The sequence below is a fragment of the Canis lupus genome, chromosome 19 (assembly GCF_011100685.1).
Source record: "Canis lupus familiaris isolate Mischka breed German Shepherd chromosome 19, alternate assembly UU_Cfam_GSD_1.0, whole genome shotgun sequence".
In the NCBI taxonomy this organism is placed as follows: Eukaryota; Metazoa; Chordata; class Mammalia; order Carnivora; family Canidae; genus Canis; species Canis lupus.
This window is the reverse complement of record NC_049240.1, coordinates 36,839,512-36,863,206: the sequence shown is the minus strand read 5'-3', so window position 1 is coordinate 36,863,206 and position 23,695 is coordinate 36,839,512. Positions and strand designations below refer to the sequence as shown.

Below are 23,695 nucleotides of genomic sequence, written 5' to 3'. Positions count from 1 at the left end.
ACGACAAAGAAGAGAGGATGCCGGAAGCTAACGTCACCTTGAGGGTAGAGCCCGAGCAGGCTGGCCACAAACTTCTTCCCCTAGATCAAGCCTGGTTCTTTAGCCTTTCTGGCTCTGGGAGCTACTCCTTATCCTTCCAGAAACTATCTTTTTCTTCTGAATAAGTCAGGATCAGGTTTTGTGGCTTGCAGTCAAGGAATGTTGGCACAGCCACCAAAAAAGGTTTCCAGGCCCAGCCTGCTTTTCCAAGTCCCTCATCCCCAGGTCTCAGTCCTGGCACCCCACTGGCATCAGTTACAGAACTAATACAGATGCCCAGGGCCTCATCTCCAAAGATTTTGACATAAATGGAGAGGGGCATGGCTTCACACTCCACACATGATTCTGTGTTCGGGGTTGACAACTACCACCTGTCATAACACTTCACAGTCAAACCTATACATTCACCATCATTAGGACCCATGGCACCAGTGCCACTTGCACTCCCATGCTCCTCACATTGCCTCCCCTGCCTGCAACACACACCATGGCTGTGTTGACTGAGATTGAGTATTCACTGCTCTGCAAATGGAGGCTGGGGTCCAGATTTTTAAAAAAAGGAATGTAGGGGTGCCTGACTGGCTCCGTTGGCTAAGCATCCAACTTGTGATTTCCAACTGGGTCATGATCTCATGGTTCATGAGATCAAGCCTTGTGTGAGGCTCCACACTCACCGGGGCGTCTGCCTGAGTTTCTCTCCCTATCCCTCTGCCACCCCCCAGCACCAGCCTACTCATGCTTTCTCTCTGTGTAAAATAAATGAATTTTAAAAATCTTAAAAATAAATAAAAATAGAGTATATGAGGGGCGTCTAGATGGCTCAGTCAGTTAAGCTTCCAACTCCTGATCTCAGCTCAGGTCTTAATCTCAGGGTCATGAGTTCAAGCCCCAGATCGCACTCCACATCCAGTGTTAAAAATAAACAAAGAAACAGTAATGTAAAGTTTCTTGAAGGCCAAGTGTCCTAGAACAACTCCTACCTGTTACAACTACACAACAAACTTTCATAGTTCTTATTACAAATGGTGAGTTTAGCCATTCCCAGCTCATCTTTTTCTGTTCTATTTGAGTTAAAGAATCCCCTCCAAGTGTCCTAGATGAGGGCTTCTCAGACTTTTGACGTGCATAGCAATCACAGGTCTTGTTTACAATACAGATGGTAATTCAGTTGGTATGAGTGTAGCACAAAACTCGGTATTTTACATTTTCCCAGTTGATGTTGATGCTGCAAATCCATATACCACGGTGTGATTATCAGGACTGCAGATAATACCTCTGGGTGGAGTGAAGTCCACTTAATTACTCTATTAAAAATTCTGGAGCCCAGAACTGGCTTACTTCTAAAAGAGCCACTACCCCCATCCTTCATCAAGAGCATTTTACAGCATCTTTCTATAAAGTTTCACGTCTATATCTTGATGCCCCAACTAGAGGAATACCAAGCTCCTTGAAGGGGAAAATCAGTCAGTATCTTGATCTCTGAAGTCCAAATGATATCATGCATATTTTAGGCTTTCATACATACTTGATGGATCAACCACCAAAATGAAACTCAAAGGCCTGCTGGAGGAACAGGGGAAAGTCAGTCCAGGAAGGCTTCCCAGAGGAAGTGGGCCTTCCAAGAGATTTGGTAGTCACGAAACCCCAAATCCAAGAAGGAACACAGCCTGCTTCTACGGAAGTTTCCTTTATGCTCTGGAAAACAACCTTCAGTCACCAAGGCCTCCCACTTGCCTCCTCAGTAGAGACAAACTTGAACTTGAAAAACTGTGACAACCATCAGCTATCCTCTAAATAAACAAAATATGCAGCTGTCATCTCAACACGATATTTAATCCTTCAGAATTGTAGCATATAAAAAGCAAATCCATAAATTTCCCAGAAAGCTTTGTTTCTGGTGAGTTTATCATGTCCTCCAAAGAATAATAATACATAAAGTCAAAGACCAAATGACTTCAGCTCTGCCCAAACATCCTGTGTATGATGTTTTATTTCTAAGGTAATTTGGATTTTTTTCCCCCTTCACTAGAGAAAGAAGATGGCTTTTCTCTATAAGTTCAATGAACCTCGTTGCTCCCAACTGGGCCTGACTCCCATTTCTGCATGCCTTTGGTTTCATAGCCAGTTAGACATTTCAGAAGTACAATAGCAACCTGACACTGCAGCCTTGCCTCCTGATCCCCATCTGTCAGATTCTGGGAACGCCACTGCTCTCCAAGTATACAGCCACCCTCGAGATGTGCAAAGCAGTATGATGAGACATCTCAAAAGCCTCTGGCTGCCTGAATGCCTCTTATACACATAGGAAGTATAAATAGGAAATTTTGTCAAGTTTTTCAATTGGCAGAAACCCTCATGTCAGAAAATGGTAAAGTTTGTTAGCCCAAGACATCTCTCTCATTCAGACTTGTTTTCAGCACAGGGTTTGGTGCTCCCTCCTCGCTTTTTCCACTTGGAGCTGGTGAGGAAGGTTCCAGGAAGCAGCAAAGCAGCCTAGACATTCATCATTTCACCAAACATTTATCCAGTGCCTACTAAGTGCCAGGCTATGAGGAAAAAGAGCCACCAAAAAGGATAATAATTAGAAAATCAATCCACTACAGTCTTCCTCTTTGACAACCAAGGTATCCAAGTTTCCAAAACTCCAGATGGTGTGACCCAAACCTATACATTCCCAATTCCCCAAATGAGAATCTAAAGTGTAATGAAAATTCCGTGGTGCCCTGGGGCTTAATAAACTTCCTATTTGCGGAGTGCTTCACATGAGCGTCAGTTAACGGGAAGTGAATCAATGAATGGCTGGGCCAAGGGTGTAGTTCTTGGAAGGTGAGACTTATCAGAGATAAGGTTCTAGAGACTGGGCCTGTCTTGAAAGAAATAACTAAGGCAGGCCATATGTTTACCTTGGGGCCCCCTTATCAGTGTTCAGGGAATGCATTAGTTTTCAAATGTTACATATAAAATAATACAAACTTAGTGGCTTAAAACAAGTCTATTTATTAGCTCACAGTTCTGGGGATCAGAACTCCAGACATAACATGGCTGGGACCTCTGCTCAGGCTCTCAAGTTAGTGGCCAGCCTGAGTTTTCTTCTGGAGATTCTTAGGGGAAATCCTCAGGAAAACCTGAGCTCATTTGGGTCCCCATTACCTTACTGGTTCTTAGCTCCTCTGGGCTACCTACATTACCTACAATGGGTCCCCTCAAATTCCAAAGCCAGTGTGGAGAATTTCCTGCTCATCAAACTCCTTTACCAAACCTCTTTGAGTCTCTGACCTTCCCTATCTCTGACCTCTAGACCCAGATTTAAAGGGTCATGTGAAAAAAACAAAAAAAAAAAAAAAAAAAAATTAAAAAATTAAAAAATAAAGGGTCATGTGACTTAATTAAGCCCACAAGGAAAATCTCTCTATTTTAAGGTCAACTACTTTGGGACCTTAATTACTTCTACAAAATCCCTTCATGGCAACACCTCAACTGAGTAAGTGGAGCAAGTGCATAGACACCAAGGTCTGGGAATTTCCAGAGCCATCTGCAATTTCTGCCTACCTAGACGGGGAAGGAGAGGAAAAAGGCAGATAAAGCCACAGTGACTTCCCAAGGATCATAGTTGATGTGGTTTCCATCCTTCCCAGGAACAGCAGCCAGTGTCAGGGGATTTCAATCTTTGAACCCACAAAAGAGCCCACAGCCACTACATCCCCAGCCCCTAAGTAAGGAAGGTTGAAAAAACATGAGCGTGCAACGTCCCTGGTCTCATGGAGCTCCAAGAATAGTTGGGAGACCACATCTATGCCTCCACCTGAGAAACGTCTGAGATGGCTCATCATTTGTAGCAAGATCAGTGTAGGAGGCTTCAGGGAAGAAATGAGGACTTGAAATTGTGAAGAACAAGCAGACTATCGCACAACAGAGACAGAGCTACTCACTCAGCAACGTGGAGCTGCCTCCTGACTTGAGCCCAAGCAATGCTGGGCAGTTGGACCCTTTGTGCCAGGAAAACACGAGAAGCTGAGAGTTAGTCCCTGGCCGAGGAGATCTGCAACGGAAGCAAGACTTGACAAACCCAAGAGCCAGAGGTCTAACGGCAGGAAGAATTAACTGGCAGCAGCTGCTTTACCAGGACTGTGGCCCAATGAAGGGCTTTCCCTTTTTCAATCTGGAGTACCACTTTACTCGTTAATACCCTCCAGTGACTTCCAAGGAGAAATGTCAAGCCACTTAGCTATGGTCTTACCTGAAACTAGCTGTGTGGTGGCTGATTGGGCCACAGGCTGAGCTGGTGATCCAGTAAAGAAGATGTATACAGTTTAGTGGCCCCTTTTCATCACTTACTAAAGCCTGGCTTTCACGACAGTTGTCTAGCTGGAGAGGTCAAGCAATCCAGCTCCCGGGCCGAAAGCTGATCACCTAAACCTTCGTACCAGGCGGTTCCTGCGCCCTGTGCCCCTGGGGCGAGAAGCCTCATGGCTCAGACAGGAGGGAGATGACTACTGGTGTGTGCAATTTCAGGGGAAAGAGAAACATATGGGTTGAATATTTTTTTTAAATATTACCCCCACCACGTTCTCTTCCCATAACCCTGAGTACCCCCCTCCCCCCTGTTAACAGGTGGCAAAAGGGCCTCCTAAGAATTCATTGTGAAAGTTCTCTCGCTGCATTAACGTCTTGTTAAATAGGGTTTAACAAGGACAGTTAAACATGAGCCTAATCACTTTTATTCCATGGTTACCTCCAGCAGGTACATACGGTGCAAGCTGGTACTTGAGGCTTGATTAACACAGATGCTGTCTTAGCTCAGGGGAGAGAGAATCTTAAGTGCCCTCCATGATGGCCTGACTTTCTGGGAGGCTGGGAGGAATCAGATTCCTTTCAAAGAGAGCATCTTTAGGTTCAGACTGACCAAAAGCATTGTGAGGTATGATCCACTTTTATAGGAGCGCATGCCCAGGGGTAAACAATATCCCTTCCCACTTCCAAGCTGAGGCTCCTTTGCTCCTTTATGCGGCCTGCAGGTACTCATCGAATATCTACTGTGCACAGTGACTATGCTGGGATGGAGGTACAGTGTCGAGCAAACTTAGGGAGAGCTCTTGCCCTCAGGGAATTAGAAGAAAGACATCAATCAAATAATCTCGCAACTCAATTTGTAAAGAGAAAAATTAGGGGGGGAAAAGTACAGAAGAAAAGAGATAGCTAAAATTCTGACCGTAAAAAAAAAAATAAAAAATAAAAAAAAATAAAATAAAATAAAATAAAATTCTGACCGTGAGTCTTGCTTGTTGCAAGGGAAGTTTAATCAAGCCTGGGAGGATGGGCCAGGTTTCCAAGGAGCAGATCTGAAGATGTTAACTCTATGAGGGGGGCACGTGAGGAAGCAGACAGAGCACCGAGGAAGGCAGAAAAGCATCTTGGCCAGGGGAAAGGATATACACCCAGGCCAGGTGGTGGGATGGAGCCTGACCACAAGCCATTGTAGGAACTGAAGGGGGTCTGGAGGGTGAAGCAGTTAGGGGGTTTTGTGGACTGAATCATGTCCCTCCAAAATACCTACGTTGAAACCCTAACCTCCACTGTGATTGTTTTTTTTTTTTTTTTCCACTGTGATTGTATATGGAAATGGGACCTTCAGGGATGTAACAAAGTTACATGAGGTCCTAAGGCTGGGGCCCTAATCCAACAGGATGGGTGTCTTTATAAGAAGAAGAGATACTAGAGGTGTCTCTGTCTGTGTCTCTCTGTGCACGCACACAGAGGAACAGCCAAGGGAGGACTCAGTGAGGAGGCAGCTGTTTGCAAACCAAAGAAGTCTCACGAGGAACCAACCCTACCAGCACTTCGATGTCAGAATTGTAAGCTTCTGGAACTGTGAAAACAATCCTATCTGCTGTTCAAGCCACTCAGTCTGTGGTGCCTTGTTATGACAGCCATGCTGACTAACAGAAGGGGAGAAGTGCCCTCAATAAAGTTGGAGAAGTAGGTGCCCATGAGGGGCCTTATGTTAAGGATTTTGAATCTTTTTTTTTTTTTTTTAATTTTTATTTTTTTATGATAGTCACAGAGAGAGAGAGAGAGAGGCAGAGACACAGGCAGAGGGAGAAGCAGGCTCCATGCACCGGGAGCCCGACGTGGGATTCGATCCCGGGTCTCCAGGATCGCGCCCTGGGCCAAAGGCAGGTGCTAAACCACTGCGCCACCCAGGGATCCCATGGATTTTGATCCTTGATGTAAGGGCCATGGAAAGCCACTCAGAGGTCTGGATTTGATGGGGCTGGGGCTGAGGGCGGCGGTGCGATCCGGGACAAGGGCCATTCCTCCAGTGATGACGGAGGCATCGGGGTCTCTCACCTGGAGAGCAAGGCCGGAAACAAAGCAGGAGAGGCATTCCAGAACCTCATGCTCTTCCAAGTTCAAGGTTCAACTATAAAATCCATTTGGCACCTTAGAAGCATTTTTTTTCTGTATGTATATTTTTTATTGGAGTTCGATTTGCCAACATATAGTATAACACCCAGGGCTCATCCCGTCAAGTGCCCTCCTCTTGCAAAGGAAGGTGCTCACCAGAGAGAGGGCCGAGGTGAGGCTGAACACTTACCTGCTCGCAGGACCTCAGAGCAGCAGTGATGATCAGTCTTTCCTCCAGTGTGAAGAAGGCAAGGGGTAGAGGTGGAGAGTCAGTCGGGTTGTGGACAGAAGGAAGAGGCAGTGAGAGATGACAGTGTCATCCAAGTGGCAGATCAGGGGACGCTGGCTAGTGGGGCAGGGGGGGATCCTTGGCTCCTAATTCAATATTCCTCCTCTGTGCTGTCTCCACTCACAAATGGCTGTTATTCTGAGTGCTTTTAGCATTAATAAGCTGGATACTTTGCCCGACTGAGGCTTCTGCTGCCTTGTTACACTTTGGCAGCCCCCGTGAGGCATGCAACTAAGACAGATGGACAGCCAAGCTAATGAATGGGGACTGGGATTCCAATATCCCCTTCCACGGGAACTATGCATCTCTCCAACAGAGAAATGAAATCTTTGAGACAGCCTGATTATAAAAATAAAGCGGCATTATTATATTTGTCTGCCAGGCTGATCACAGGACACTTGCGATTTACAACAGATATCACGAAGAGAAAAATACACATGAAATACTATTTATTACAGCCACATCTACACCAATAAATTCTCTTCCAGAATAGAGACGGTAACCTGAATACTTGAGGTAAAACTTTCTCCTGCAATATCCAAACATTTGAGTCAAAATAATATCTTACTTTTAAAAAGTCACTAAGTTAATTTTGGCACTATCTCTCCGTGAGACCGCACTGGGATGGGCCTTCACGACAAAGAAATAGCTTTTGATAAGAAATTTCATCGCACCATGATTTTAAGACTAGTTTTTAAACTTATCAGGAAAAAGCAACTACACTTGACCCCTAAACAATGCAGAGGTTAGGGATGCCAACTCCTACACACTCAGAAATCTGCATTCAACTTCGGACTCCCCCAAAACTGAACTAATAGCCTCCTTTATCCAGAAGGTTACTAATAGCAACCATTGGTTAACTCACATTTTATGTTATATGTATTAAACTCTGTATTTTTGGGCAGCTCCAGTGGTGCAGCGGTTTGGCGCTGCCGGAACCCCGGGGTGTGATCCTGGGGACCCGGGATCGAGTCCCGCATCGGGCTCCCTGCATGGAGCCTGCTTCTCCCTCTGCCTGTGTCTCTGCCTCTCTCTCTCTCTGTCTCTATAAATAGATTTTTTTTAAAAACTGTATTTTTGAAACAAAGTAAGCTACAGAAAAGGAAACATTATTAAGAAAATCATAAAGAAGGGAAAACATACAGTACTGTACCATATTTACTGAAAAAAATCCACATGGAAATAGACCTGCGCGGTTCAAACCTGTGTTGTTCAAGGGTCAACTGTACCCAAAATCCGTTTGGCATCTTAGAAGCATTTTTTCCTATACGTATTTTTTTTTTTTATTGGAGTTCAGTTTGCCAACATATAGTATAACACCCAGGGCTCATCTCGTCAAGTGTCCCCCTCTTAGAAGCATTTTAAGGCATCCGTTTCCGTGTAATCAGTTGGTATACACTAGGGTATAGGGACTGATTTTTCAATTACTTATATTTGGGGGGTATGGTCTACACACAAGTTGCACAGCTTCATCAAGTCAGAGACAGGGGAGCTGGAGAAACACATGAATCACATGGCAAGCCACTGACAAAAGAAGGTCTGGCCAAATTAGACCAGTTAATCCTGAAAGAATAGAAAATTGACAAGAATGATGCCAAGAGATGCGCTTCGCTGAGGGTGATTTAAATAGCAAAGAATTCGGAGAAGCCCTTGGGAGAAAGCTCTCTTTCCCATCTTGCTGAGAAAATCGAACACAAAGGCGATCACATAATTTTGTCAGAAAAATTATGCCCTCAAAAAAGCCACGTTTGTTTCATTCTGGAAAAATTATTATGAGAATTAACATCTAATTATAAGCTATGTTTCATAAAATAGAAGACAAATTTCTTTTCATGATTTTTCCTTTTGTTTTTCACGATGAAGTCTCAATCAAACCTCTTTCCACATGAAATTTGGGACTCAATTTTAAGGAGCCAACTTTCATAGTTCTTTTTAGGTACCGACCATCTTCAGATAAAGAGGACCCACTGTCACCATCTCAGCTGCTCCCCATCACCCCCCGCCCTTTCTGACTTGCACATACAGAAGACATGACTTGACCTCCAAAGCTGGGTTCTGAAACCCAGAGGATGCGATTCTTAGCTCCTCCTTTCTGCTTCTCCCTGGCCATCTAAACACACATCAACCTTTTTAGAGTCCATCATAGCAGCAACCCCTAATCTTTTTTCCACCCAGATACACACGATGATGTCACCATTCAAGATATTCTCTTATGAGCACCCCAAGGTGACATTGCAATTCCTGCCCCTACATTTGACTCAGCCTTTCCCTGACTCAGGAGAGCAAATCAAAGTGCAAAGGGGTGTGATTATTATAGAGTTCTGAGTCTTATATGATATTTCTTTAATTTTGCAATTTCATAATTATCTATAAAACTTCCTATATGACTATAGTTGAAAGCCAATCCTGCCTACAGATCTTTAGGAGGTAACTGTAACCTAGTCCCAACTGCCTATTCTCTTTAAAGTTACTACTTAAAATTATACTTCTTTTAACCTATTCTGTAGTTCCACTTTGAGTGGGTGACATTTGACAGCAGGCCACATGTGCAACAGATACCAACATGGGAGCCTGAGGACCCAGATGCCACATGCAGTGTGAATAACTCCATAATTATAATGGAAGGTCTGGGAAAACCTTTGGAAAGGAAAGTTTATTTTGCATATCCTTAACATCCAAGGAATAAAGAGCCAAATGCAGCAGTTCCTCTTCTCCAAACCAATAATCTCTGTTGGGCATTAGGCAAGTATTACCATGGCTGTATTAGCCATAACCTTGCAAAAGGAAACAAGCCTGGTACTGGTTTCTCACCGAACTGACTAGAGGCAAGAGACACTCACGCTTTCCAGAATGTGCACTTTTACATTATTATTGTTTTTCCTGCAAACTGCTTGAGAGCCAGGAGGAGTCCCTGCATCTTTTCTCTCACTGATTTCCAAGTTTCTTTTCATGATTCAGCCCAGCACCTCGACCAGACTGAGGCACAACAGCAAAAGATGCAGGAAGAAAAATTAATATTTTCTACATAGACTCCCTCAATTGAGTAGATTTATGAATTTTGCTTGTTATGCAGAAGTTAGCATTTTTAACAATGAAGGGGGAAAAATCCTTAATTGTTTTTTTATTGCCTCAAGAGCTCCAAAGACATCTTGTGCTATGTCGTCATTTACATTTCACATTAAATGCAAAATATGTTTGAAATGAGCAAATATTTGCTTTAATTTGATACATCTGTTAACAGAAATGCTAAAAAGAGAGCTAAATCACTATACTAAATTCAGCGATTTGTAAACAACTTATAGATGCAGTTGTTCTGGGTTAAAAATGCCCCAAAGCCTAAATTTTATGAAAGCCACAAAGTAAATTGCATTGTATTAATCTGATAGAGGCAGGCCATGATTTCTTCCTCTTCACTCCATTAATTTATTTCCTAACTTGAGTTAATTAGTGAGGTTCCTATTTTTAAAAGCTCTTTGAAATTCATGGGGAGAGGGGGACATTTGCAAGAACTGCTTTGAAAACCCACTGCAGAGGAAATGAGCTAAAATATAAGCGGTAAATTCCCCTAAGACATTATCATACATTGAGCACCTGATTGCCAGCCAACAATCTTCACGCCTGGGAAACCAGTGAGCGATTAATACATACTTGTTATAAGAAAGGAGAGAACTAGAAGGAAAGAAAGAGAGCAGCAGGGAGAACAAACTCATTCCAAGCAATTGCTAACTGGATGAGATGATCCCCAAGATCCTATTCATCTCTAAGTAAAAGTCTGTGGCTTTCCAATCTGATGCTACAAAATGAAGACTGACTGCCACTTGGAACAATACCCACCGGGGGGAAATACAAAACAAAAAACACTATTCAGAGAAATAATAATAATTAAAAAAAAAAAAAAACACAGAGATTGGTCCAACAGAGAACAAAGATATATCAATTATTTTTCCTTGATCAAGTGAAATCTTCATGCCTAAATTAGAGTGAGAGAGAGTGCGCTGTGCTCGGAAAAGGGGGAGGGGGATTCATTTACACTAAAGTATAAATTACTGCTAAAAGATCCAGATATGCCTAAGGGTATATGGGGGAAGAGAGAACTAGCCTTTCAATGGATGTTCAAGCCAACCTAATATCCACTCCTTCCTGGAATACTCTGGGCAGCAGGAGGTGGGTGACAGTGGGGTTGGGTGCCTTTTCCAAATCCCCAGATGTTGACACCTGCTACAGACTCCTTACACCAACTTCCACAAAGGCTGGCCCTAGGAGGCAGCAACACCACCAATCTAATCCGGGTAGCACCTTCCTTGTCCAAGTCCTGTTTTGTTTCATTTTCCCTTGAACATGAGCCTGTGCAAGCCCCTGAGAGCCTCTCACTTCCAGGCCCTGAGAAGCCAGGTCAGAATGTAGGACCTATACTTACTTGAAGGACATCTTTTCTTTTCTAAGCCTCAAATTCCTCTTCTTTGAAGTGGAAATAGAAACCACCTAGCACAGCTCCTGATGCAGAATAGGCAACCAGAAATTGCAAGCTCGCTCCTCTCATTTCACCCAGACGCAGAAAGGTCAAGTCAGCTGTACAGACACAGCAGAGCCAGGGGCAGCGCTGGGACAAGACCAGGTTCTTCCCCTCCCTCTTCATGCACCTTCAAATTTTTCTTTCATATCAACCCTCTGGCCCTGAAACCTGTTACTCCAGTTTCCCACACCAAAACAAACAGCACCATGATTTATTCCTTTTCCCCCGATGCCACACTGGCAAGGGCCCTGGGGGACTGTGGGCTCCTTCCTCCCTGACACACAGAAGGACCCAACTTTACTTGCACTACAAAGGAAGTTTGGAAAGCAAACAGCTTTCTCCGCCCAGAATCGACTATTTCGGATGATCGATCAAGTCCCAGGAATCCGGGACAGCAGAGTTTCTGGATCAAATAGGCGGGCAGTCCCTGCCACACTTCCCAGTTCTGGTGAGGACCAGACCCACCGCTGCAGAAACCCAAGCAAGCACCCCGGGGCGTGGGTCTGGGAGCTCCAGTTTCTTAAGACTTGGGAAGTCACTGTGGGGGGAAGGCAGCTGCAGCCCGGGGAGGGCGAGCCCCAGACAGCCTTGCTCCTCCAAGGAGCAGAAAAATGGGAACAAAATCGAATTGCCTGAGAAACAGGCTCCTGGGAAAAGATGAAAAGATGGGCCAGATAAGAATGTTCCCTTTTATCTCCACAGACCTTGGTCCTTGCCGGAGGACTTTCACCTCCCCTACATTACCTAATTTGACCCTCACGTTTCTCAGTCTATTTAGCTCCGTTCTACTCCAGGTATTGTGTGGCTTGCCAGAGTCCCAGAGCTGCTTTTCTGGAATACACGCACACGCGGATTCCTGGCCCTGGGCTCTTCTCACTGTAACCCAGGTTCCCAAAACATAGAAAAGAAACATCCAGAGGTTCAGATCAATGCCTCTTCAGGCTCAACAAAGGCGGCTGTGCACTCTGAAGGCAAGATTTCTGGTTACGGGGAGCACAGGCAGCCGCTGGGTGGGGCAGGAGGAGGCCAGCTCCGAGATCGCACCCCCCGCCCCCCAGGACTCACTCAGGAAGATAATGATCTGCCTCCTGGAGGTCCTGCTCTCCTCGCTCTCTGACTTCTTCAGCTGCGGTGGCTGCCCCTTCCTGGCCAGCGTGCCCTGGTTGCTCCTCATGAGCACCTGCATCATGTTCCAGCACATGAAGGCCACGGAGACCAGGACCAAGAGGTAGATGATGAAGGCGCTGAAGATGCTGGACCGGAAGACAGTCCAGCGGCTGGAGAGGTTGGTACAGATGGACATGTTGGAGGTCTCGGGGCGCTCGTGGTGCCGGGTGCGGGTGCGGTTGCAGGAGAGACCCGCGTGGTTGGGCACGTGCACCAGGGGGTACTCGACTCCCATGGCGAAAAGCAAGGGCAACGCCACCAGGGTGGAGGTGACCCAGACAAAGGCGATGAGCAGCTTCACCTGGCAGGGCCCCGACAGGGCCTTATACCTGAAGGGGTGGCAGATGGCCACATAGCGCTCGAAGCTGAGCGTCAGCACGTGCAGCAGGGTGGCGTAGCTGCAGGCCTCAAAGAGGAAAGTGTGGATCTTACAGGACAGGGCATAGCTGGGCGTGGTCAGGGGGTTCCAGATGATGCTGTAGAACTCCATGGGCATGCCAACGAGGAAGACCAGGATGTCCGAGCAAGCCAGGCTCACCATGTGGTCCGTCACCTCCTTCTGCAGGTAGCCTTTCTTCTGCAGCACCTGGGTGACGCGGATGGTGACACTATTCCCCAGAATGCCCACCACGAAGATGGCCAGGTACACCAGGATGAGGGTGATTTTGATCCAGGTGGCCACCTCGAACTCGGGCACGTGGGTGTGATCGATGACGGAGGAGCAGTCACTGCCGGGGCCCCGGGGTGAAGCCATGAGGGCGGCGGCCACCAGGTCCGCGGCCCCTTCCTGCCCCGCGCAGAGGCCAAAGCTCCTGCGACCCGCCCGGTGCGCGCCGCGGGGCCTCCTCACCCGCGCTCACCTGGAAAAAGTGACTTGGACTTTCTGGTGCTTTCAGGGAGACTTCCTGGAGCGGCCGGGGGCGGAGTCGGGGGCGGGGGTGCGCGCGGCGGGGAGGGCGCGGGAGGGAGGGCCGCAGCCGCCGCCGCCCCCGCCCCCGCCCCCGGGTTAATCGTTAACCTCCGCGCCCTGCTCCGCGGCGCCGCTGCGGCCCCGGCCCGGCCCGGCCAGCGGGTTGGACCCCGCGCGCTCGCACCCCCGCCGCCCCGCGCGCACCCCGGGGCGCCCCCGACCTGCCGCCGGGCCTGCCCTCCCCCGCCCCGCTGTCCCCCAACGGCGCGCCCCCGGGGGTCCCCGGGCTCCCGAAGTCCGCCCCCAGGAGCCCCGCCCCTGGCCCACCCCGACCCCGGGGGCCCCGCTGGGGGCGCGGGCCCGGACCCGCAGCGGCCGCGGGGAGACTTGAACCCGGAGCAGGCGACGGGCGAGGATGTCACCCTCCTCCGGGAGGCCCCTGGTGGGAGACGCCTCCTTGCGCAGGGACCTGCGACCAAGACATCGAGGCCACCCCAAGAGGGACACTGAGTAAAAATGGCACGAAGCATCAGGTCATGTTTCCTCCCTTCAGAGAGAGAGAGAGAGAGAGAGGAAAACCTTTAATGGGCCCGTTTCAGCTTCTAATTCCAAAATCCTAGGCAATGGAGGCAGAGCAGAGGCCTGTCCTAGGCACTGTGGAGCGGTCAGCACCTACGTGACCCCCACCCCCACCCCCACCCCAACAGTGATAGCCTAAACTTCCTCCAGGCATCCCAAACGTCCTATTTGGGCGGGGGAAGGGGGTACAAAATCACCCCAGGGGGAGAACCACCACCTTAAAGGAAGAAAATAGATCTCCTTTATGTGTCCACCCTAAGGGCCTAGCTGAGGCCCTGTCCTAAACCATCCTTAAAACATCACAGCGACCGCCCTATGATGTGATTGCTTTAAAGATGAAAAAACTGGGGTGTCCAGAGGATAGGTGCTTCCCCAAGACCATAAGAGAGTCAGCGGGGAACTTGAAAATTAGCCCAAATCTATCAAACCCTGAGTCTACGCTCCTAACAGGGAGGAAATTCTGGAAGCAGGATAGGGCTACAGAAATGATTCAGTCCTGAATGATGCACGTAGAGATACAGGGATTGTGTTTTCTGAACCCAAACCTGGACACACAGTCTGTGGATCTCAGCAAATGTTTGATTTTGACACTGTCTCAGAAAAAAAAAAAAAAAGAAGCTGTATGGCCACTGGATCCTTACAATTAATATAATATTCTTATTTTGTCCGTTTGTGCTCTCTGCATTAAATTACAAACTCCAAAACCAAGATCTCTCTTTTCTCCTTCTCCACAGCTCCTCCAATAGTAGGTTTTGCCAAGCCACCCCTCCACATGTGCTATTTGACTTACTTGCTGGCTGGGAAACTCTTAACTCATTTCCTAATTACTGCACTGTGCTGAGCTAAAAGCCTTAAAGCTGTCCCACAAAACACATAGGGTAAGTACGGACTCGGAGTTTTCATGACTGCCCATCAGAGTCCTAAATGGACTGCTTTGCTAGAGGTGCTGGTTGTTGGCTATCCCAGAGAGCCTAGTAAGTTCTAAGAAGAACCTTGCCGCCACCAGCAGCAGCAGCAGATACCCTCATCCTCAGCCCTGGGCACTTCTTTCTTCTCGATAGAAAACAAGCTGGGAACCTCACAAGGATTCCAGCTGTAGATCCTTCCTTTTCTTTTTTTTTTTTTTAATTTTACTTATTTATTCATGAGAGACACAGAGGAAGAGACATAGGCAGAGGGAGAAGCATGCTCCCTGTGGGGAGCTGGATGCAGGACTTGATCCTGGGGCCCCAGATCACGCCCTGAGGCATCAACACCCTGAGGCATCACACCCTGAGGCAAACGTGGATGCTCAACCAGAGACCCTGTAGACCCTTCCTTTGAAATGCTCCTCCTGGTTATTCTCTGAGCCCCTGTTCCGAGCAAGGCATTCTCACATAATTCATTTCTTTCAATCCTCATGAGGCTAGAAGGAGGATATTATTATACGATGATGAAATGATTGACGATCAGGAGACTTAAGTGATCTACTAGAGTCAGAAGCAGGATTCGAACTCAGGTCGGCAGGGCACTACAACTCTTTCCACTCAGAAATGCTCTCTCTGTGTGCAGCACCAGACTGTGGCAGGCTAGACAGGGGCATGTTAGGGAAAGGAATTTTTTTTCTTCTCTCCCCAGTTGCAGCATGGGAATTTGTTTTCTTCTCTCTCAGTCATCCCACAACATATTTGTTAATTGCAATTCGTTCTGCTTATACAAGATTTCCATTATTTGTCCAATTTCTTTCATCAAAAATTTCGTTCCCAAAGTGTGAACAAAGATTACAAATGCATGGCCAAACAGTGAGAATCAAGCTAATTAAAATTTGGGCCTTACAGTGCAGATGGAAACATGCATTTTGAACCAAGGTCCAGGAGAATTAAATTTTCATTTCACCTTTGCTTTTCCTAAGACCAATTAATAACTGTTTAATGTGCTCTCACTTGTTGATAACAGACTGGTGTAACACCTGGCCTGGATCTATGTAATCTAGATTTTTTTTTATTAGCATATTGTATAGAGAAAAAAAAAAGAAAAGGAATAGAAAGTGAGACAAAAGAATACTTTAGGTAACTTTTGATATCATCTCTACTCAGGGTCACTCTAGGGTCTTCAGAAATTTATACTCACATTTTACACATTCTAGGTGGCCTTTGAGGTCATGTAGGCTGGTGGCTTTCACGTGGTTTTTTTGGCACTAAATCTCATTTTTAAAATGAAATCTTACAGTGGCACTCAAAGTAAATACATAAACATATACACACACATGCACATTTATGCATACAATATATATTGTACTTTTATAAATTTAAATTTATTTCAGATGTTCAAATTGTTAACATTGACTCAATCAACATTTTATTCTCTGAAAAGTGAGTAACATCTTGTTTAGAAAGGTTAATGGTGTAATCACCATGACTATTCTAAGCTACAATGAAAACTTCAGGGACACCTGGGTGGTTCAGTGGTAGAGCATCTGCCTTTGGCTCAGGTCATGATCCCAGGGTCCTGGAATCAAGTCTCGCATCAAGCTCCCTAGAGGGAGCCTGCTTCTCCCTCTGCCTATGTCTCTGCCTCTCTCTGTGTGTCTCTCATGAATAAATAAATAAATAAAACATTTTTTTAAAATAGACCTCAGCTGTCTAGTATGGTAGCTACGGGCCATACATAGCTAGCTAGCTACACTTGAAATATGGCTAGTCCCAACTGAGATATATTGCAAGTATAGAATACACACCAAATATTGAAGACTTTATATGTGAAAAAGAATGTAAATTTGTTTTTATAAATTGACTTCATGTTGAAGTGATACAATGGCTATAGCGGATTAAATAAAATATATTATTAAAAATAATTTCATATCTTTTTTTTTTTTGCTTTTTTAATGTGGCTACTAGGATATTTTATATTGTATTTGTCTTGCATTTGTGCCTAACAGGATATTTCTATCGAACAGTGATACTATAAACAGATAATGAAACAAAAGAGACAGTCCAAGAAAAAACCCAAATACTTACAGGAATTTTGTTCATGATAATGGTGGCAATTAAAATCAATAGGGAAATAAAGATTGTCCAATAACTCTTACTGCGATAATAGGTTGGCCATCTTGAAAAAAGAAAGAAAGTTGGGTACCTACCTCCATACTGTATTATAATAGAAATTCCAGGTGAGTCAAAGATTAAAGTCTTTGGATTTTAATCATTAAGGAAAGCATTAAATGATAGAATAAGGCACTAGAGAATTTTTAAAAACTAAGCTGGATTTTAATCTTATGACATAACTCCCAGAATCTATAAAGAAAGAGGTTGATAAACCTTATTTCATAAAAATTAAGTTCTGCAAAGCAAGAAACACTGTAGCCAAAGGTAAGTGACAGATTTCAACAGATTTTTCTTTAAAAACTTGGTTAGCTGGTTCTAAAATTTTAAATATTAAGAGCCAAAAATGAGCAGGATACTCTTAGGAGGTAAGAAGACTTGCTCTGCCCAATATCAAGATGTATTATAAAGCTATAGTTTATAAGGCAGTATAGTTTTTTTTTTTTAAGGCAGTATAGTTTTGACATGATGATAGACAAAGAAAAGAATGATACAGAAGACATAGCATAGAAATAAATCCATATGTATACAAAGAAGATTTATGACAGAGATGAAAAGGGCAGTGCAGAAGAGATGGTCTTTTCTATTGGTGTAGTAGTTGCCTCACTCTGAAGACAGACAGTGAAGGAATGCCCTAATTTGTAGCATTTGTCAATATTCATAGTGCAAATACTCCCAGCATGGCTTATTTCAAGCTACCCAAACGTTAAAAATCTCACAAAATTCCTGAAATTTTAGAACAATCAACTCTCATGAGTTCCAGGACACCACTCAGTAAATGCCATTTGAGACAATTGAGTATCCATTTGGATAAAATTCATTAAGAAAGAAGACAGACAACCCAATTTAGAAAAAATGAGCCAAAGAGATAAATAGGCACTTCACAAAGAGGAATCCAGATGGACAATAAACAATGAATAGCTATCCAACCTCTTTAGCAGTCAGGGAAATGCAAACTAAAACCACAATTAAATACAACTACACACCTACCAGACTGACTAACATTCACAGATGACCAGTACCATCTGTCATGAAGCTGCAAAGTAATGGTAACTTGGACATTGCAAGAGTCAGTTGGTGCAACCACTTAGGAAAAAAGTTTGGCAGGGCCTACTAAAGTTACATGTATTCCCAGAAATTCCACTTCTTGGGATTTACCCTACAGCTCATGTCACCAAAATGCATATACAAGTACGTATATAGCAACATTGTCAGTAATTACCCCAGCCTAAAAAAACACTTAAATGTCTATCTGTAGAAGAATAGATAGCAAAATGCAGCATATTTATATAAAGAGCTACTATATAGCCATGAAAATAGATACACTGTTGCTACAAAAAGAATGTGGTTGAATCTAGCAACTATAACAATGCATAAAAGAAGCAAGACAAAAAAATAATTATGCCCATTTATGTAATGTTTAGACATAGATGAAAGAATAATATTGAGAAAAATTATACATTATATGGGGATACATATTATGAAGCAATTCATTAAGCAAAAATGTCATTTCCATGAAGAGATAGAGGTCACCTCTTGTGAGATGGGGAGGTACATGACCTGGAAAGGATCTATGGAATGGAGGTGAGAACTTCCCAGTGCTGACAATATTTATTTCATTTTTTTTAAAGCTGTAATTATTTATTTGAAAGAGAGAGAAAGCATACAAGCAGGAGGAGCAGAAGAAGAATGAGAAGGAGAATCTCAAGCAGACTCTACTCTGAGCCGGGAACCCAACTTGAGGCCCAATCCCATGACCCTGAGATCACAACCTGACTGAAACCAAGAATCAGACACTCAGCCAACTGTGCCACCCGGACACCCCAATATCTATTTCTTAACCTGCGTAGGAATTACATGATAGTAATTGCATCATGCTTTGCTTTATGATTTTTATTATGCAGTTATTTATGTCTTATGTACTTTGTGAGTGGTATATTTCATAATATTGTAAAATGAAATGTTTTAAAAAGGAAGAATACACACACAGCCAGTTGGGTAAGTTCAGTCAACCTGCACAGCCAGTTGCGCAGCCATTCTGCTGCAGCCAGAACACTCTCAAGTGATAATAATAGTAACAAGTTGCATGATTAAACACCTACTGTGACCAGAAACCATGCTTATTCAATGCTCAAAATAATCATGCAAGTTGACTGTCATTATTCCTATGTAATGTAAATGTCTGTAAATCACCCATCACATGCCTCCTTTCCAGCCTACCTGGACTTTGGACTTGGTCTATGGCTACAGCCTGTATCTTTACAGCCTGAATGTCTTTCATTCCTTACAGTGCTCAATATCTAGATGGGTATAGGAGTAATGACAAGTTGGGCCTTGAGAAGCCATATTATGTAACCTGAAGATTTCCTCCTTCCTTCACCCCTGGACAGCCATCTAGCAAACAGGATCCAGCTTCCTGGACCACAAAAACAATTCTGACAGGGGTTCTATGAAGCGTGTATATCTTTATGGAGGCTTCCAGTTTCACAAATTCAGAGGGTTGAGATACTGTCCATGGAATAGATGAATGCTGTACCACCTCAATACATAGGTGAGCCCTTGCCAAAAGGCTCCAGATTTCTGGGAAATTGTTCTCTCCTTTAAAAACATTTTATGGGGCAGCCCAGGTGGCTCAGCGGTTTAGCACCATCTTCAGCCCAGGTCATGGTCCTGGAGACCAGGGATTGAGTCCCATCTCTGGCTCCCTGCATGGAGCCTGCTTCTCCCTCTGCCTGTGTGTCTCTACCTCTCTCTCTCTCTCTCTCTTTCTGTGTGTGTGTCATGAATAAATGAAATTTTAAAAAAATAATAAAAATAAAAATAAAAACATTTTATGTGTTAGGTTCTGTGAAAGGACTGGCAATACTGATGTGATCTTTGGCCCTCCATCTTGTTCATGTCCTCCCTGGGGGCTATGTGTTTCCAGCCCCTTGGAGATTAATATGCATGCATTAGAAATGCCTACCAAGGCCAGAAGCAGAGATGCTTGCTTTGGCCCTCAATAAATTTGTTGAAGATAAAATAGTCTTTCCCCTTTCTGACACACAGATGGCACCACAAGATCTAACTAAAGGGAAGCTGTTGATTTGATGGGTGCAAGCCCTCTGATCTCACTACAGTGCCCTTCTTGTGTGTCCCATAGCTCTATAAAATCTGTGGACGGAGGTCCAGACTTCGTGAATAGTGCCGCCTGGGTTGTCGCCCACCCAATCCTCCCTGTCAGTAAGTTATCTTGAATAAAATAAAACTGTGTAAACTCTACAGAATCAGCTGCTTCATGTTCTGGTCTCAAAGAGCCTTCTCAGTTTGGGGGATACTTTTTACTGTCCCTCCCTCACCTTTTAACAGGTTCCTGTTCTTCTCCCATCTAGAAAAAGTGATGAAGAAAAGAAAAATAGTCCCACTGGTTTGGGTAAGCCGATGAGTTATGGTTTTAGTTTAGTACATACCTTTTCTCTTCCTTTAACGTGGATATTTTGAGCTCCTTAGATTGGGCTCCTTATCTATAAGGGAGTCTCCCTGTTACCTGTTAGACTCTTCATCCCTGGGAGGTGGGAGAGAGTGGCCATTCAATCAAGAACCATCCAGAGGGTACTTGTAGTCATCCCCTTTTCTCCATGCCCTATGTTTTTGCACGGTTGCTAGAGGCCAGTGCAGACTAAAAACATCTACCACCTGGACTGCTCCTAGCTGCATTCTCTGCACATTGCACACTCAGAGCCCAGGGAAAAAGCACTGCTTCAGCTTTCCATGCTTCTCCCATATCCAAACACTTATGAAGAAACAAATACCTCCAGGCCTTGTGTTTTTATTTTAAAATACTCCAAGCAGAGAACAAACTATCTTTTCTTGGGCAGGACTATTTTTCCAGCCCACTTAGGCAGAAATTGTGCAGGTCCCTGGCCCCAGTGATTGTTCAGGGATATCATGATTTTCAACCTTCATGAAAATTTCAGGGATGTCTTTTGATAAAGTAGCCTATGAGCCAACAGCTCTTGCTATGTAAACCTACACAGATTGATTCAGGACTGACATCGTATTCATCCATGGGCTCTTCTGAGAATGCTATAGCATAGTGATTCAAACAATAGACTTGGAATCCAGAACCCTTGGGGTTGTATCTGGGCCATTCCATGTAGCTTCTTTATGCCTTAGTTTCCTCATTTGTATAATTCAAATAACAATTGCATTTATCTCCTGGGTTTGCTATGAGGATTGAAGGAGTTTACATAAAGAATGTCAGGCATATGAGCCCATATAACCAGCTCTTATCAAAGAAACAATATGGAACAGTGGGTAAAAGTGCAGACTCTTCAGCCTAACTGTCTGGTTTTGCATCTGCTACTCCCTAGTTACATAACTTTGGACACTTTTTTTTTTTTTAACCTCTGTGTCTCAGGTTTCTCATCTGCCAACTTGAGGAAAATAAACCAGCACCCACCTGAAAGGGCTATTTGCAGGACCAAATGACATAATGTAGGTAAAGCACTTAGAACAACATCAGGTGAAGGGAAAGTGCAAGGCAGGAGTTAATTATCATTAATGTCATGTCCATAGTCCATTAGTGGTTGCTGTTCATACTGTGGCACCTGGGGCACAGCAAGGTCCTGAGGCCCATTCCAAACACTCCAGGTATCGTAATGGTGTGAGCTAGATTATTTGATTGCCGAGTACATCTTACTGAATTCTACTCTAACTAAATCAACAGATAACCAGTTTAGCCTATCCTTTCTGGAAAGTACTATGGAGAATATAAGGCAGGAACACAGGCACTTCTCTAAAGGAGTTTATCTACAAGTCAAGTCAGGAGCATGTAAATTGTTAGCTATGATAAGACAGCAATTGCCAGCTTCTTGGTGGTGGCAGTAAGTGCTACAGATATTTAAATATGGCATCTGTCCCCACAGGAGAGACAAGATTCCTAGTCTCTGAAAATCAGGACGCATGTATGACACATAGGGAATCTTTGTAAAAGCCAGGTATTTCACCCAGCAGAACTCCCTGTTTTGTATATGTGCTGCCGAAGTGAGCACGAACTCCCTGTTTTGAAACAGATCATGCAACACACAGAATTTACTGAACAACAGGGACTTTGAATTGTCCAATTCTATCTTCCCTAAATAAGAGCTTTGTGTGGTCTGTGGGGTGGTAACAATCAAGTGGCAACAGATCAGCATAAACATGGCCTTACGGTGCTTTTTCTAAGTGCGAAGTGCAACAGCCACTCTAAGAGGGATTCCTAGTGTGGCCCTAGTCACATTGCCATCCATGTGTGCTGGTACAGTTAATTGGCCTACTCAAAAGGCTTCAGAATAGGCAACACCGTCACATCCACTTCCCCCTGAGCTGTGGAAGGCAGGGCTGGCTTAAGGTAGCTGCCTCCAGTGTTTTAGCTAAACTAACCTGCCTGCTGGCTGAGGTCTACCTTCCTCCCTCAGCTTACATTATGAATGAAATGTACATTTGTGGGTCTGACCAGCACTGTGCTTCTTGGGATGTTGTTTGTTTTGACTTCTCAACTTTTGAACTCAACCCATTTCAGGTTGGGACCAAAAGGAAAGACTTTATTATTTATAATATCTTCCCCTGTTCTTACAAGCATCTTCTCTCTATGGGAAATGTCTGCGGTTAAACAAATATAAGGAAGAATAAATTCTCTCATAATTCCTTCCAACAACTGTCTTCTAGCAATAAACAAATTCCCCACTGTTGCAACAGGGAACGTAAAAATGAATGGAGGATAGAGGACATTAATCCAAAACTCAAGTAGCAGCTCTGTCCCATCTCTGTCTCAGAAAAAGCAATCCAAGCGAATTATATTCTCATCTCTCACCCTTCGAGCTGACTGAATGGAGACCCTGCAAAGGTGAGACCAAGGCTTTGAATGGAAGCAACTAGTGGCTTGGGATCCACGATTATGAAGATTGCACTTGGTCTGAATCCAGTATTCCCTGGCAGATGGAATCAACACTAAGTATTACACGTTCTGCAGGAATCGACACTGTAGGGTTGGCCTCTTCTTTGAGCAGGTGGGCAATAAGCCCAGAGTCAATCTGGTTGTGCTCTGACAGTTTGTTACTCAGTGTTGTCACCAGTATATCCCATCATGGGCCACATCATTATCACCAGCTCAAGTGTGCTAGCACATGTGGGTTGTGCCAGCTGGAGATAGGCAGGAAGCGTGTAGTGTCTGGTCTGATTTGCCATCGTTGCTTGCTTAGGCAGACAGGGACTTGTGTTTCATGTACCGAGGAGCAATCGAATGCAAAGCCCTGACAAGTTAGGAAGATTTTCTTTTGTTTTTTTTTTTTTTTTTTTTTTTTTTTTTTTTTTTTTTTTTTTTTGAAGATTTTCTTTTGAAAAAAGATACTAAGACACCATTGCTGCTGCCTGTTAATCTTACAGGCACTGGAGATGATGCAGCTACACAGATGAAACCCTGGAGGATAATCAGCAACCAGTAAGTGAATGGCTTCAAAAAGAGGAAAAGAACAAACTCTTTAGAATGACATTCAGGATCTCTTCCAACCTGTCCTCACCCGACTTTCTAACCTTGCAGGTACCGCACGTAGAAGCTTTTATTTTCCAAAGCTAGCCACCAGCCACTCCACATATATATATGATATATACATATGAATCATCTATAGCTATTTCAGGCTTGTTTCATCCAGGAAGACTTCCCAGAGTGGAATGAGTCAAGAAATGCCAAGTAA

General features: G+C 44.4%; 1 protein-coding gene and 1 long non-coding RNA gene across 3 annotated transcripts in view; one reads left to right on the top strand and one right to left on the bottom strand.

The window, feature by feature from the left end:
* Positions 1 to 13,319, bottom strand: part of GPR39 (G protein-coupled receptor 39) — a 198,189-nt gene extending 184,870 nt beyond the window's left edge. The window contains exon 1 of the mRNA XM_038564532.1: positions 12,312 to 13,319. Within this exon, the coding sequence (XP_038420460.1) occupies positions 12,312 to 13,167 (856 nt within the window). The 5' untranslated portion in view covers positions 13,168 to 13,319. The remainder of the gene's footprint in view (positions 1 to 12,311) is intronic.
* A 335-nt stretch (positions 13,320 to 13,654) lies between these two features.
* On the top strand, positions 13,655 to 20,198 carry LOC111091165. 2 transcript variants are annotated; one of them, XR_005374197.1, is made up of 4 exons: positions 13,656 to 13,856; positions 14,637 to 14,780; positions 18,614 to 19,533; positions 20,125 to 20,198. It is a non-coding gene; the product is annotated as an uncharacterized LOC111091165 (long non-coding RNA). The 2 variants fall into 2 exon arrangements; XR_005374196.1 differs by lacking the exon at positions 20,125 to 20,198 and having other exon boundaries at positions 13,655 to 13,856; positions 18,614 to 19,706.
* The last annotated feature ends 3,497 nt before the right edge of the window (positions 20,199 to 23,695 follow it).